At 36.7% G+C, this 13,719-nt stretch overlaps 1 protein-coding gene across 7 annotated transcripts in view; it reads left to right on the forward strand.

Moving 5' to 3' along the window:
• The window catches only part of GPCPD1 (glycerophosphocholine phosphodiesterase 1), a 44,204-nt gene that overhangs the window by 26,113 nt on the left and 4,372 nt on the right, over positions 1-13,719 (forward strand). For 6 of the 7 annotated variants that reach the window (XM_051783849.1, XM_051783844.1, XM_051783845.1 and 3 more), the window contains exons 9-19: positions 336-498; positions 600-732; positions 960-1,014; positions 2,934-3,026; positions 4,432-4,509; positions 5,479-5,518; positions 6,298-6,359; positions 7,220-7,285; positions 8,069-8,205; positions 9,395-9,530; positions 9,854-10,014. In XM_051783849.1, coding sequence (XP_051639809.1) covers positions 336-498; positions 600-732; positions 960-1,014; positions 2,934-3,026; positions 4,432-4,509; positions 5,479-5,518; positions 6,298-6,359; positions 7,220-7,285; positions 8,069-8,205; positions 9,395-9,530; positions 9,854-10,014 — 1,124 coding nt within the window. Of the gene's footprint in view, positions 1-335; positions 499-599; positions 733-959; positions 1,015-2,933; positions 3,027-4,431; positions 4,510-5,478; positions 5,519-6,297; positions 6,360-7,219; positions 7,286-8,068; positions 8,206-9,394; positions 9,531-9,853; positions 10,015-12,844; positions 12,947-13,719 lie in introns of all 7 variants that reach the window. The other variant, XM_051783850.1, reaches the window with a different exon arrangement.

Consider the following 13,719-nt stretch of genomic DNA (forward strand, 5'->3'; position numbering starts at 1 on the left):
AAATATGACTTGGGCTTTTTAGAAGACAGACTATTTCACACATGCAGTTTTGACCTGAAAAGCTTGTCAAATCTAAGTTTTCGAAGACAATTGTGAGATTTTTAGATTTCCATCAAGATTTTCACGTTACTGGTAGTAATTTGCAACACTCGTACGTTAAACAATTTCGGCCTGAAATTAGAGTTGTCTGAATGCACAAGAAACTTGTTACATCAAGTGCCTGTTTGTGTCTTCCTGAGGAGCAAGGAAGAAGAGTTTGTTTAGAATTCTCACCTACATATAATATTAAGTGTTTTGTTGTTTTTTTGTTGGTTTCTTTTTTTTTTCATTTTTAGGAAAATTTAGGTGAGAAGGTAGTACAGGGTGATGCGCTCCCAGGCCATGTAGGTTCTGCCTGCCTCCTGTCATCCACAATTGAAGAACTTGGGAAGAGTGCTGGAATTATTACTCTTGCTATTATGAGCAGAAATCCAAGGAAGACAATTGGAAAAGTTAGAGGTACAGCCGATGCAAACAACAGATGTAGATAACTTCACTTGAAGTGATCCACTATCTATTGACATGGTGTTTTTCTTTTATTATTGGTGTTTTTCTTGTAGTGGACTACATAGTTATTAAACCGATCCAGGGATACACTTGTGATATGAAGGCTTCATATGCAAAATACTGGAAACCAAGAACAACTCTAGATGTTGGACACAGGGGAGCAGGAAACTCTACAACAACAGCTAAGTAAGTTTGTTTGTATTTTAATCTGGGGCGATTATGTTTCGTTTCACTGACATCAGTTCAGGAAGCGGACACTTAAAAAAGCTGCAGCCCATGGTCAGTCAAGTCACTTCAATATGAAGTGTGGGTGTTCTCCAAAACAAAAACTTCTGATTTGTATTTCTGTTGTTTCAATGGACTTCTGTGCTGTGCTGCATCTAACACCACCTTTTTCTTTGCTGTTATTTCAGACTTGCTAAAGTTCAAGAGAACACCATTGCCTCTCTGAGGAATGCTGCTAGTCATGTATGTACACACGTTTTCACACATGTAGTACCTGTAGTTTAAACTAGGTTGGCTTGTATGCTTAGTTTCCATGATTCAGTACAGTGAATGGTAGTTGCACTGATGTTAAATTATGTCAAATCACTGGAAGTTCCCTGAGTAGTGGGAAGTAATACCTAGATCAGACTCTTATTTTCAAGTTAATAAAAAAAAAATCAAGACTTCTTCCGTTTAATATGTTCTAATACAGAGAGAATTTTAATCTCAACCCTGTAGAGACATAGGGTTGGAATAAATTTGAACAAAATGAATAAAATTTTGGCACTGCTAGAGTCCGTCAGCATAACTCTCAGGTGCCAAACGTCTCACTCAGAGACTGCTGTGTAACAAAACCTGGTGTCTGAAAATGTGACCTGGGAGCTGAGCTGATAGAATAAAACAGCCCTTTGATTTGGTGCTTGCTACAGTGAAGACTTGAAACTCTAAGAGAAGACTCTCAATCACTAGCTTCATGTGCCTAAACTCTGTGATGGAGGTGGTCACTTTTATTCCTTCCAGGAATCTTGATCACTGAAGTGTTAAGTGACAAGAATGATCTAGACAGTCTAGTGCAGCAGAGTAGCTGGAGGCAGAAGTACATTCAGAGGTTCTTTGGCTCTTGTTTTCACAGTCATGTGCTGCTGTGAGATCACCTGCTGCTTAACTTCTCTATCCTAAGCCTTTATACCTTAGTGGTATTAATACAGGTTCTTGCAAAACACCTTTGAAGTCTGTTAAAGGCATAGGAGCGGAATCTGGAGTTGGCTACTGGTTCTGGAGTACTCCCCAAGAGTCCTGGCTGAAAGCTTTCTCTTCTTTTGAAGTCAGAGTATAATTTGAACACAGTGACTGGAACATGCGCTGACTGCAGACCAGAGGAAAACTGTAGCTACTGAATTGTTTTGAACAGTGGTTCCTAATCTCTGGATGGGACACTGCAGGTTTATGGACAGGTTTTAAAAAGCCCATAAGAAATGTGCATTGAGGCGGAGATTTACTATGAAGTCAGCAGCAGCAGCACCAGAAAAGAGCTTTCAACTATTTGCAGATTGAGAAGGCTGAAAGCCACAGCTCTAAAAATATTTTTGCTGAGAAAAGTGCTGAAAAAAGCCTGTCCTATTTTCTCTGTGAACTGATTGGAAAAGTGTGAGTCAGGATGCTAATTTGATGAATGGCATTCTTGGAGGCCTTTCAAAGGAATGATTTGCAGACAGTCAAAATAAGTAAAAACCTCAAACCTTTTACTGTTTCTCTTTCTTTCTGACCCTCCCTCTTTTCAAAAAGATTGTACTTGTAGCTCTTGGATCTTTCTTCCCCTTTTTTTAAGTTCAACAGAAAATAACATACAGCTGAAAAGGACAGGAGAATACTGGATGCAGCTATTTCTCCTCTTGCACATATAACACACTTCTGCTGTGTTACTCACTAGTGACTCCAGAAGCTTGTTGCTGTATGGAATGTCTCCCTAAAGCTTTACAATATGTAGCCATCCCTTGTCTCTTGGTGGGGTGGTGGAGAGGAGGGAGGAAGGACACTGCAAAGGCATGTATGTTTTAAACATCTATATTTAAAAATATCATCTTAGCCTTTCTTTGAAACCAGGTTTACAATACTTGAATCTTACTAGATGGTTTACAAGATTGAGCAAGATATATATATATATATATATATATATTAGAGCTGCATTATGGTAATTAAAATACTTTCCTGTATGAATTTTTTTTTCATTATTAATCTGTTGCTGAGCGTAACTTAACTGGTAACAGGGAGTTGAATTCAACTTCTGTGTGATATCCAGGCCCTGTAAACACTGGACAACTTGTGTGCAGGTCTGTAGTCCTTGTGCATAAGTAGTTAATGTTTTTTTTGTTTTGTTCTGTGTGTTCTTCAATTTTCTGTAGGGAGCAGCATATGTGGAATTTGATGTACATCTTTCTAAAGATCATGTGCCTATTGTATACCATGATCTCACATGTTGCATGGCCATGAAAAAGGTAAAGAGGATGACATTTGTATTTTATTTATAAGTATGACCATTCCAGAAACTGAAAAGCCAAGCTCTCATAGAAATAATTCTGGGGACTCAAAGGATGGGATGGGAATAAATATGCAGCATTACTCTGTGCATGAAGTAGAGCAGGGAAGTTGAGTTTTTCCTTTTGATATTGTAGAAAGAGCTTTTGAGATGCACTGTTTTTTTGGCACTCCTCAAGCCAACATTATAGTTGTCATTTAGCTTTCTTTTAAATTTAAGATATGGAAGAAAAAAGCAGGCAACTGCACTATATTCAGTAGTGCCTGGGGGACTGTTTTAGTTTGCCAGAGCAGTCTAAAACAACTTCTGCTTGTTTCTTTTTGAGGGAGAGTTAGTGTGATTCTTAGCATGACTTCTCACTCTTACTGACACTTAAATGTTTACTTGTCTTAAGTAGTTATGTACTCATAACTCTTTAGGTCAAACCAAAGTCTGCTTTGTTTGGATCTCAGTAGATGGACAGCAGAAAAATGGAAGAAACAAGGATCTCCTTCATTTAGAGAGTTTGATTAGCCAAAAACGGCCTGACTTCCATTATTTTTTTTAACTCTTTTTAACCCTTTTTAACTTCAGCATTTTGCTCTGTTCCTTAACTGTGAGGTAAACAATATATTTCATGTCTCATGTGTAAGTGAGACTGAAGAACTCTTGGATTGCTCAGTGGATCAGAAGAAAAGGAGCTAAAACAGAGGTTCTACGAGCAGACTGTTCTGTCTTCTTGGCCCTAAGTCTTGTGTCATCAAACTCTCACACCCTTTGCAATATTGCAAATTATAAAAAACTTGGTTTTGAACAGTTGTGGAAATGGAACTTTACTAAGGGAAGTGGATATTCAGTGTATCTTCAATCACTACTGTCTTGCTCAGTAAAATTTTCTGTGGTGAAGAGGGGACGTGAGAAATGGACAAAATTTTTTTGACACCAGATCTTTATTTTGGGAGCAGGGTGTGAGTATCTCAATTTTACCCCAAGACATTTGTCTTTTTTTATTAGTTTCTGTGACATTGGATAGACAGTAGTAAACTGCCTTGGAGTATTTTTTACTGCATTTCTTTACTTGCAAACCTTTTTCCTGATTAACCAATCAAGTTTTTATAGAATAAATATACCAACTTTTTGTGAAGAACTTCTAAGCCTCTGGCTTGTGTGAAACAAATCCTGTTTTTTTCAAATGGACACTTGTTCTATGCTTTTAAGTGACTGTGTTGTCTCCTGAAAACTGATCATCTTATTAAGATATAACTTGTATCCTTATCAATAAAAGAGGAAAAAAATAGTTGCCTTTAATGTTACCATATTAAAACCATGTAGGCTTTTTTTGTGGTTTTCAGTTGTGCTTAATTATGTATTGTTTCTCTTCAAAGAAACTGGATACAGAGCCTTTGGAACTGTTTGAGATTGCAGTCAAAGAACTTACATTTGATCAGCTGCAGTTATTAAAGGTATTGTTACTTTGGCTAGTACAATATGCTATGTGTAGAATTTCAAATCGTGTATGACGCTTAGAGTTTTTGGCAGTAACTAAAGACAGCTTGGGAGAGCACAGTTCTAAAAATTGTGTGAATAGAACAATTAGCTAATTCCAAGAGAAATACTTTTGCAACATGGTTACAACTTCAATAAATTTCATTACTTGCATCTTCTGGAAAGGTGGTCTGACAGCTTGTGTAGATCCACATCATTATGCTAACAATGATAATTTTTAAAAAATGAGGAAGGTTGAAATTGAAGGTGGGGTTCATTAAAAGCCAATGCTTTGAAGTCTTTGAGGAAAAACATCTGTCCTGAAGTCTGTCTAATTTTCAAATGTTGGAGGGGTTGCACTGAACTACTCTACCTTCTGAGCAGAAGTGCCCTGTCTGACTCAAAGGGGAGCCAGGGGATGAGCCACTAAAGACCCCACTGAGATACCTGTCCTCAGTCAAGGAAAGCATCTGGCTGATCCAAGAACTATATGATCATTTTTACTTGAAGTTACTTGCTCTGCTCCTTTCTGTGGAGAGGGAATTTGAATAGAGCGAGGGAGTTGGTCCTGTGTCTGGCTTGATTCTCAGTATGTGACAACGTTTAAAACTGGTCAGCCCTCTGCACTGGATTAAACATAGAGGAGAGATTAATGCTCAGACTTCTTCACATCTTGCTGTTGAATTATACTATGTGTGCTTTTACCCTTGAACATGTTCTTTCAATTTTCAGTAAGCATGTTTTCCTTGAAATCTTTAAAACAAACTTTGAAAGGAAATTGTGATGTGTACTAGGATGTCCTTTATTCTTTTGCAGATTACTAAAACTGTGTCTATAATGGACCTTTAAAGTTAAAATCTAATTTATAAGGAAATTTAGTTACATTTTGCATGTAGGAAGATCTCTAGGGGTAGAGTGTTTGCTAATGTTACTCTTATGTTCTTCAGCTGGCTCACGTGACTGCCCTGAAAGTAAAAGATCAGAATGGTACGTACTAGTTTGGAAGAGTCTTGAGATTGATTCACTACCATGCATTTATACATATTCTGTGGCTACAGTTGCTTGTTCTAATCACATTTGCCATCTTCCTGAACACTTCTAAATGCTTATGTAGTTAATTCTGTGCATGCTGTGGACTTCTTTGCTGGGAAGTAAATATCTCGACAGAAGTTACTCCCTTGAGAAGAGGGGACAGGACTGTGGAAGGTTCATGTGTATAGATCAATCTATATTTATGAATAACCATAACAAAGTTGCCACTAATGTTTCATCTTAGACTTCTCTAACTTCAGCTCTTCAGAATTGCCAGAAAGAACTTTGGTAACTGCTGTAGGGTGTCTTATAGGTGCTGTAATTCTTGGCCTTAATTCATCCCCTTTATAGGGACAGCAGATGGTCAAAGTACCTTGCACGTACTCCCAGTCTAGGAAAAGATAAAATAAATAAGCCTTGATAGGCAAGGCTGCTTCTACTGGATGTCATTCAGTGAGTGAAGTGGTGAGGGATGGGAGAAGCCAATTCTGATCAATATTATGGCGAGTTTTTAAATGATTGTCAAAACATTTTTCCCACTGGCAAAACAGGAATTGCCAACACCATCGCTGGAGTATGTCAGTGTTAGAGGGAAGGCATAGGTAATCAGAAGGTAGACCTGATTCATTCTTCACTCCTAAAAGTCTTATGAGTTTGAGCCAGCCTTTTCTTGCTGGGATTACTGGGATTATGCTGCTGTTTGTTTTGATTCAGTATTTTGTATTTCTTTCCAGCATCTTTTCAAGAGGAGGAAAACTCTGCTTTTGAGACCCAGCCATTTCCTTCACTGCAAAGAGTAAGCAAACCTTATATATAAGGTTTATATACAAAGAATATAGATGATAATGATGATTGTGGAACATGAAAGTATGTGTTTTACTTTCAGCTTTGCACACAAGGGATACTAATTTTTGGCTTTAGGTCTCTGATATCAATGCTGGAACTGAGAATATGGGCTTCCTTGTTGGCCACTGGAAGCTTTTCAGTGCTTAAAAGTAGTACTTTGCAGATATTTCAAGCTTCTTAATTCATGAACCCAAGTTGCATAGCTCAGGGTACACAAGGGCATTGCATTTTAATGCATTGATAATTGTTTCTAATGTTGAAAAAAACCAACCACCTGGCCTTAGGGAGTTAATCACATAGTATTGGCCATCTAGCAGAGCCAGCCACAGAGAAATATGTCCTCATTCATGTGTGAGCTTCACCTTTGATTTGAAGGCACCTTACAAATAATTCTTTACAAGACTTTCATGTGAAAGAACTTTTGTCATCGTCATTGTAATAGCAAGCTCATGGATTTCGTACTTAGGACCATGTGTTTATATATATTTCTGGAGAAATAAAACCCATTTTTTTCTTCAGGAGTACAAATGGGGCATTTTCTTATATGTGCTATAGTGAATTGACCTGCATTTGTGCCTTGTCAAAATTTTGTCCTTAAGATTTTATCCATTTGTATGCATTTATTAAGTTGAAATTTGAGTAAAAAAGCGTATATGTATCTTGTGTTAAATGTTAAAAACTTGGGGGGATTAATTTTACTGTTAGACACCATTGGCACTAAATTCCAGTGTATTCTCCCAAAAATTACCTTCACAATGCTTTGCTGTCCTCCTTTACTGTGGGGTCTTTTCATAATGAATTTTTTTTCAGGTCCTGGAGTCTGTTTCTGAAGATGTTGGGTTCAACATAGAAATCAAATGGATCTCCCAGCAAAGGGTAAATAAATGTACCTGTGATTTACTTTAATTCTCTGACAGCTAAAGTTTGTAATTTGACATGGTGCAGTAACACAAGCAACTGTTTCCTTCTAGTCAGCAGTGTTGCAGACTCAGCTGGATTGTTTAGTGTTCAGTCTAGAAGGAAAAAAAGGCTAAGACTGGAAGCCTGGAGTGGGGGAAGGAAACTAAGGAGAGTGATAGGTGCGAGTCCATATGCATGGAGACATGCTAATAGTGCTCTCAGAGACAGGTCAGCTGCAGGAAGACAGGTACTTGCTATTCTCAAAGAATATCTCATTTCTACAAATCTTACCACTGAATTTGTATGTTCCACAGAATCACAGAGTGGGTCAGGTTGGAAGGGACCACAGTGGGTCACCTGGTCCAAGCTCAAGCATTGCACAGGATTGTGTTTATTTAGAAATAACAATAGAGAATATCTGCTGTAGGTTTTGGTGGACTGTCAGGGAATTCCTTTACATTTCAGGGAAATCCTTTGCATTTTCAAAATTAGAATAGGCTTCCTAGAAACGTTTTCCTTGGACAGGGAGACAGTGAATTTTTCACTGAATCTTACTGCTGTGAGAATTCAGTTGCCTCTCAGAGTGTCAGTCCTGTAGAGCTGTAACTAACAGTCAACAGACTGAAGGGTTGATTTCTGTATTCGGACTGGCAAACTGAATTTTCATTTTACTCAGGTAGAATGAAAGACCATTGCTGGTTAAAATAATTTCAGTAACCATTAATTTAAATGGCTGAAGCTTGTTCTTTCTTTTTCTAGGATGGACAGTGGGATGGCAACTTGTCAACTTACTTTGATATGAACCTTTTTCTAGATATTATTCTAAAAACTGTTTTGATGAATGCTGGAAGAAGAAGAATTGTATTTTCTTCTTTTCATGCAGATGTTTGTACAATGTAAGTTAAGAAGATAAATTATGTATTTTCTTTTTCTCTTTTTTTTTTTTTATAAAATTTACTTTGTACATAAGAATACCCAACAGGAACAAATAACAATTTGTTTTGCTTAGACATAAACTTTGGGTGCCAAAATAGTTGGGAACTGAAACAAGACCACTTTGCCATTGGAAATGACTCCAAAATCAAATGGGAGAACAAAGTCATAGTAGATATTTTTGTCAAGTGCCTTCCTGAATGCTTCACTCTTTCTTGACACAACAAAAAAGGACAAGGTTTCTTCTGGTATCCCAAAGTCTTTTTTTAGTCATGCTCCAGGGGTATGCAAGCCCAACTTAAAAAACAAATCATCTTGTTACAATTTTTCACTGTATCTGCCTTTTTGAAAGGATGGAAAACAAAAGAACTTTGTGTTGCCCATGTTTGGTTTAGGTTTTCTTTGTGGTTTTTGTTAAGTGGTTTACTTTGCTTTTGTGGAATGTCATATTGAAGGTATTGGGGCACAGAAAAAGCGTAGAAGTTGAACTGGTGAACAAACAGTTGGGATATATAGGAACTAAAAATGTGGTGCAGTACTTGGTAACCAAAACTGCTTCAGCACTGTTAATGAAAGGCTTTATGGAAGCTTCATTTGATGCTGCACTGATGAAATACCATTGAAGAGTCAATGGGCAAGGCAAAACCAAGTCAAGGTACTGATAAAAGGGTTAAGAAGCAAATGTGTAAGAACATGCCAATCTCAAAATTTTGCTTCCATCTGTTGTAATTTCATACCACTGTACTGGTATCTAAGTTGAAAAATACATTAGTAAGGTTAGGTTCTTGATATTAACCATGTTTAGAAATTCTTATCATGGATCTTCATATTACTCTAACCTTAAGAAGAAAATTACAGAATTAAACAGCCTTCAAGGATTTTATATAAACATTTTGAGGATGTGGGTGTGAGTTCAACATGAAGTCAAGCTTCCCTTAAACTGTGTGTTAATCTCTAATAATGGGAAAAAAAATAAATAATTTGAGCAGTTTGTCACACAGTTTGATGCTAAACTGTAGTACCATTTCATTGCACCAGCTAGGAACTAGAAGAACATTCAGCACAGAGAGGAATTCCACTCAAAACAGTAAGATTGAATTCCCCTGCTTTTCATTTTTTCATTTCCTACTTGTGAACTTCTTTTTCTAACAGGATTCGGCATAAGCAAAACAAGTATCCTGTGTTATTTCTCACCCAAGGAGAATCCAAACTCTATCCAGAGCTTATGGATCTCAGATCTCGCACAACTCCAATTGCCATTACTTTTGCACAGTTTGAAAACTTGCTGGTAAGCTGACAAGTTCTGGTACTACTCTGAAACTAAATTATTACTACTTGTTTTAAATCTATCATTTTTCACACAAACACTTAAAATTACAACTAACCTCATAAAAGAAATACAATGAAGTTGGGCAACTGCCAAAATAATGTCCATTGTTTCAAATGTCTAATACAGTGTTTTAAAAATAGCACTATCAATAAACTCTCTAATTGGATAAATTATTTTTTATTATTATGGATGGAATCATAAGGAGCTCCAAGTGTCAAAGATTAAAAAAAACTGATGTGTTTCAGAAACATGAATTTTAATTGAAGTCTTTTGTGTTTCAGGGAATTAATGTGCATTCTGAAGATCTGCTGAGGAATCCATCGTTTATTAAACGGGCCATATCTGAGGGCTTAGTTATTTTTTCATGGGGTGATGATGCAAATGACCCAGATAACAGGAAGAAGTTGAGAGAATATGGTGTTCATGGGCTAATATATGACAGGTATTTAATTATAGCTTTTATAAATAATCATCATCATCATCAAGCTTAGAAACTATTATATCTTGATTCCAGTGAAATGTCACATTGCTTCTTGGTTGACTGGGTACAGAATATCTTCCTTCTTGTACTGCAAGTACAAGAAGCCCATAAACCCAGATCAAGAACAAGTCAACACTTATTCCCACTCTTTCAGCAAATATGAAGCAAAATAATTTGTTTGTTCTGAGATTAACATAAATGTAATTTGATTCTTTAAAGAAACAGCGCATGGCACACACATTTAAGATGCTACTGGTATTCATGATGATAGTTTTTAAGTTATGTACATGATATGGTGAGGACAATATTATTTAACGGTTTGACTGAAAGCTTAAGCTTTCTACATGAAGCTGTGGAAATAGTTAACACAACTTAAGTGAATAATTTTAATTTTTGCCAGCATTCTGTTGTGTTTCAAAGCTGTGAATTCACCATTTTTCCTATTAAAATTAGCTTGGAGGGATTCTAGGGTGAACTGCTAAATTAGTCACTACAGAAGGTAGCTATTCTATTATTTCCAGATAATTCAGGTAGACATCAGAATATCAGGGTAAATATTTGAACAAAAGCATTTTTGTGGTATTTAGTTCCTCACAAACACCAAAAGTTTTAGCTCATTTGTCACTGAAGATGTGAAATTCATTAATACAAGATGATGATTAATTTGAGAAGCTGTATTAGATGAGAAATTCTGATAGATGAAGAAGAATGTCATTGGGAAAGCATTAAGTGTAACTGAAGTGTCAAATTATAGATGGCTTTCAAGCCTTTTGCTTTAGTAAGGGTATTGCTTTGCATATTGTTTTACCTGAAAAAATAAAAAGGGAGGAAAGGGATTAATAATTGTCAAGGGGTCTGTTTTATGAAGTGAAAACTGAGAGTCAGTTTAACATATCTAGAGGCAAGAAATCAAATAATGTTTGCTCTGTCTTTCTCATTGAAAAAAACCCAGTTAATTCTATTATCTGTTCTTGACTGTTAAGAGTCCTTCCAGAGTGGTGGGTCCATTGCTTCTCTGGTTTGCCAGAGGTCTCACTTCTTATACTGTATAGAATGTCTCCTATTCTCTGGCAATAAAAAAGTATAACTAGATTTTTACATTGGGGATCAGCTTCAGACTGAAGACATTAGAACATAAGTCCTCTTTCTTGCCACAGCAGTGCTGTGTGTTGTACCTCATGACTGAAGCCCCCTTTAGTTGGTGAAAATTATCTCTGGACTAGAATGCAGATGAAACTCTGACTCTTTGATGTACAATCCTAGAGTAACGAGACTGGATCCTATTATGTGCATAACTTAAAGTAATACATTATTGGTTCATGAATAGGTGGGGTATTTTAATGAAACGCTGCTGTGTAAAATATTCTTAAAGTGTCTGTTCATCTGATGTCTACTAATCCAGTCTTCCAGGGTAGCTTATTACTCCTTGTGCAATGCATATTCACTACTATGGTAAAAAAATCAAGAAGGTGACAGCCTCATTTTTGACTTCATGTTGCTTTTCTTACTCCAGATACTCAGCACTACTTAAATGCTGCTGCATTGCTGTCAAGGCTGCAAGTCTGCTACATGTCATCTTATGGTCCCTTTTGTGCTGTTTAGTGTGTTTTGAGTTGTAGTAGGATAACAGAACACCTTTTATCTCACCTTTTGGTGACTAGCCAATTTGTTGGAAATCTGAATTCCCTTGTGGATTTAACTGAAGAAAAACTTCTTAACTTCCCTGCACTATTTAGATCATCTAGATTCTTAATAGCGTTCATCTCTCCTCTCGCTGCCTGCCCCGTCTATCACTTCCACTTTAACATCTTTCCACTTTATTAAGAGGAACCCCAGAATTAATAGTAACTCCAAAGCTGTTTAAAAACAGTAGTTCTGCACTGCATTTTTTTTCGTCTTTCAAGTTACAAACTGCAATTTGAGTAGCAAACAATTATCTTTTTTCAGTATCGTTGCAGGGAAATCTGGTTCCCCTTTATTCCTCTAGAATGTTCCTTTGCAATTCTTAATTACTTTTCAAAACTTATTAATTGTCTAAATAAAATTAAATTCAGTCTTAATATAGGTCCCTTTAGGAGAAATATGACGCTTTCTGAAAGTTGCATCAGATCTCTCAAGGTGTACACTTTGAAATGCAGGTGGTATTTGCAAGTCCTGGACAGAGTGTCAAAATGTAAAACGTGGCAGCACATGTTTCCACTCCCACTTGGAGCTGCTGGGTAAAGAGGCAATCTTCCAGATTGTTTGAGACTATGAAGTTGATATTAAGAGTTTAAATAGGTATGGTGTAAACATCCATATTCCTGTGCTGTTTGAAGTTTAGAAATAAATGTATTTAAAACTACTGTGAAGCAGAATTCGAGAGAGAGATGTACTTGCCTGTTTCAAGATTTAGAAGTAAGTAGGGACTGCAGTAATTAGTGTAAAACCAGTTCATGCTATTGTTGTGTCTTCAAATTCCGGAATATTTCTAGACCTGAATCAAGGCTTGCTTCTTCCATGGTTTCTGCAGAATTTTTGTTCTCTGGATTTATAGCTAAGTCCAGATATTTATCAAAAATCGCTGTGCCTGGTGTTCTGTGTTGCTGTTTACTAGACCTTTACTTATACTACCTTAAGTGCTAGTTACCTGAATAAGCTAGGAAGAGAATAGAGGAATTTTAGTGAATTTTTGGTTGCTTTCGTGTGGCCCTGAGTTACTGTATGCAGTAGTGATTTCTGAGATAATGAACTGTCTGCATAGAGATAATTTCTGTAAGCTGTGTTTTCCAAACTTTAATCATCCATGTAGAATTGGCCAAAACACTGTAGCCAGTTGTGAAGATGGCAGAAACACTGTGTCCTGAATACCAAAAGTTGGGGATATCAAGCACTGGGCAAAAAAAAAACGCAGGTAGGGGGTTCTGACTTTGCTTTGCATGAAGAAAAGCTGCAAGACTAAATCTGGGAAGCTTACAAATGCCAACAATATTAAAAGAATGATGTCGCTGGGGCAGAGGAAAGAACACACACACCTCTCTGCCCCCATCCAGTCCTTTCTCCACTTGGGCTGCAGGTTATTAGATATATCCAAAGACATTAAACCAAATGGATGTTGTGGTGCTGTTGCTGGGATGATACTCTACTATTTTCCTGTGTTCAACTAGTTTCATCTCAGTGTTTAAAGTAACCAAATTACTTATATTAAAAAAGGACAACCTACAGAAAGGTGCCACCTCTGCCTTTGGGTCCTTATACAGAAGAATACTTTATGTGCATGACTTGGGTATATTCTGTCTACACAGAAATCTCATCCTTAAAATGCTTTATTAGTATGATGTTTAGATTTTAATTAGAGAAGAAACTTTAACTTATTGTAGTGAAATTCTCTGGCTTGGCAAAAAATGATGAATTTTAAAGCAGGATTTGTGGGGTGATTTATCTGGTATTTTTCTCCTGGGTAAGCTTTGTTAAACAGTCCAGGAAATACTTCTGTATTTGAATATACTTAACTCAGTAAGAACAATGCAGTCTTATGTTTTTACACCTGTTGGCTATATATTAAATACCAACGTGGAGAGGGAGTGGGTGCTAACCTACACTTGCATTATCTTTTTTCATTCACTTTACATGATCTGAATTTTGTTTGCTGAATAATACACACAACTACATAAAAATGCTAAATCA

The sequence above is a fragment of the Manacus candei genome, unplaced genomic scaffold, assembly GCF_025592945.1.
Source record: "Manacus candei isolate 608988 ecotype Guabito, Panama unplaced genomic scaffold, ASM2559294v1 h1tg000017l, whole genome shotgun sequence".
Lineage (NCBI taxonomy): Eukaryota > Metazoa > Chordata > Aves > Passeriformes > Pipridae > Manacus > Manacus candei.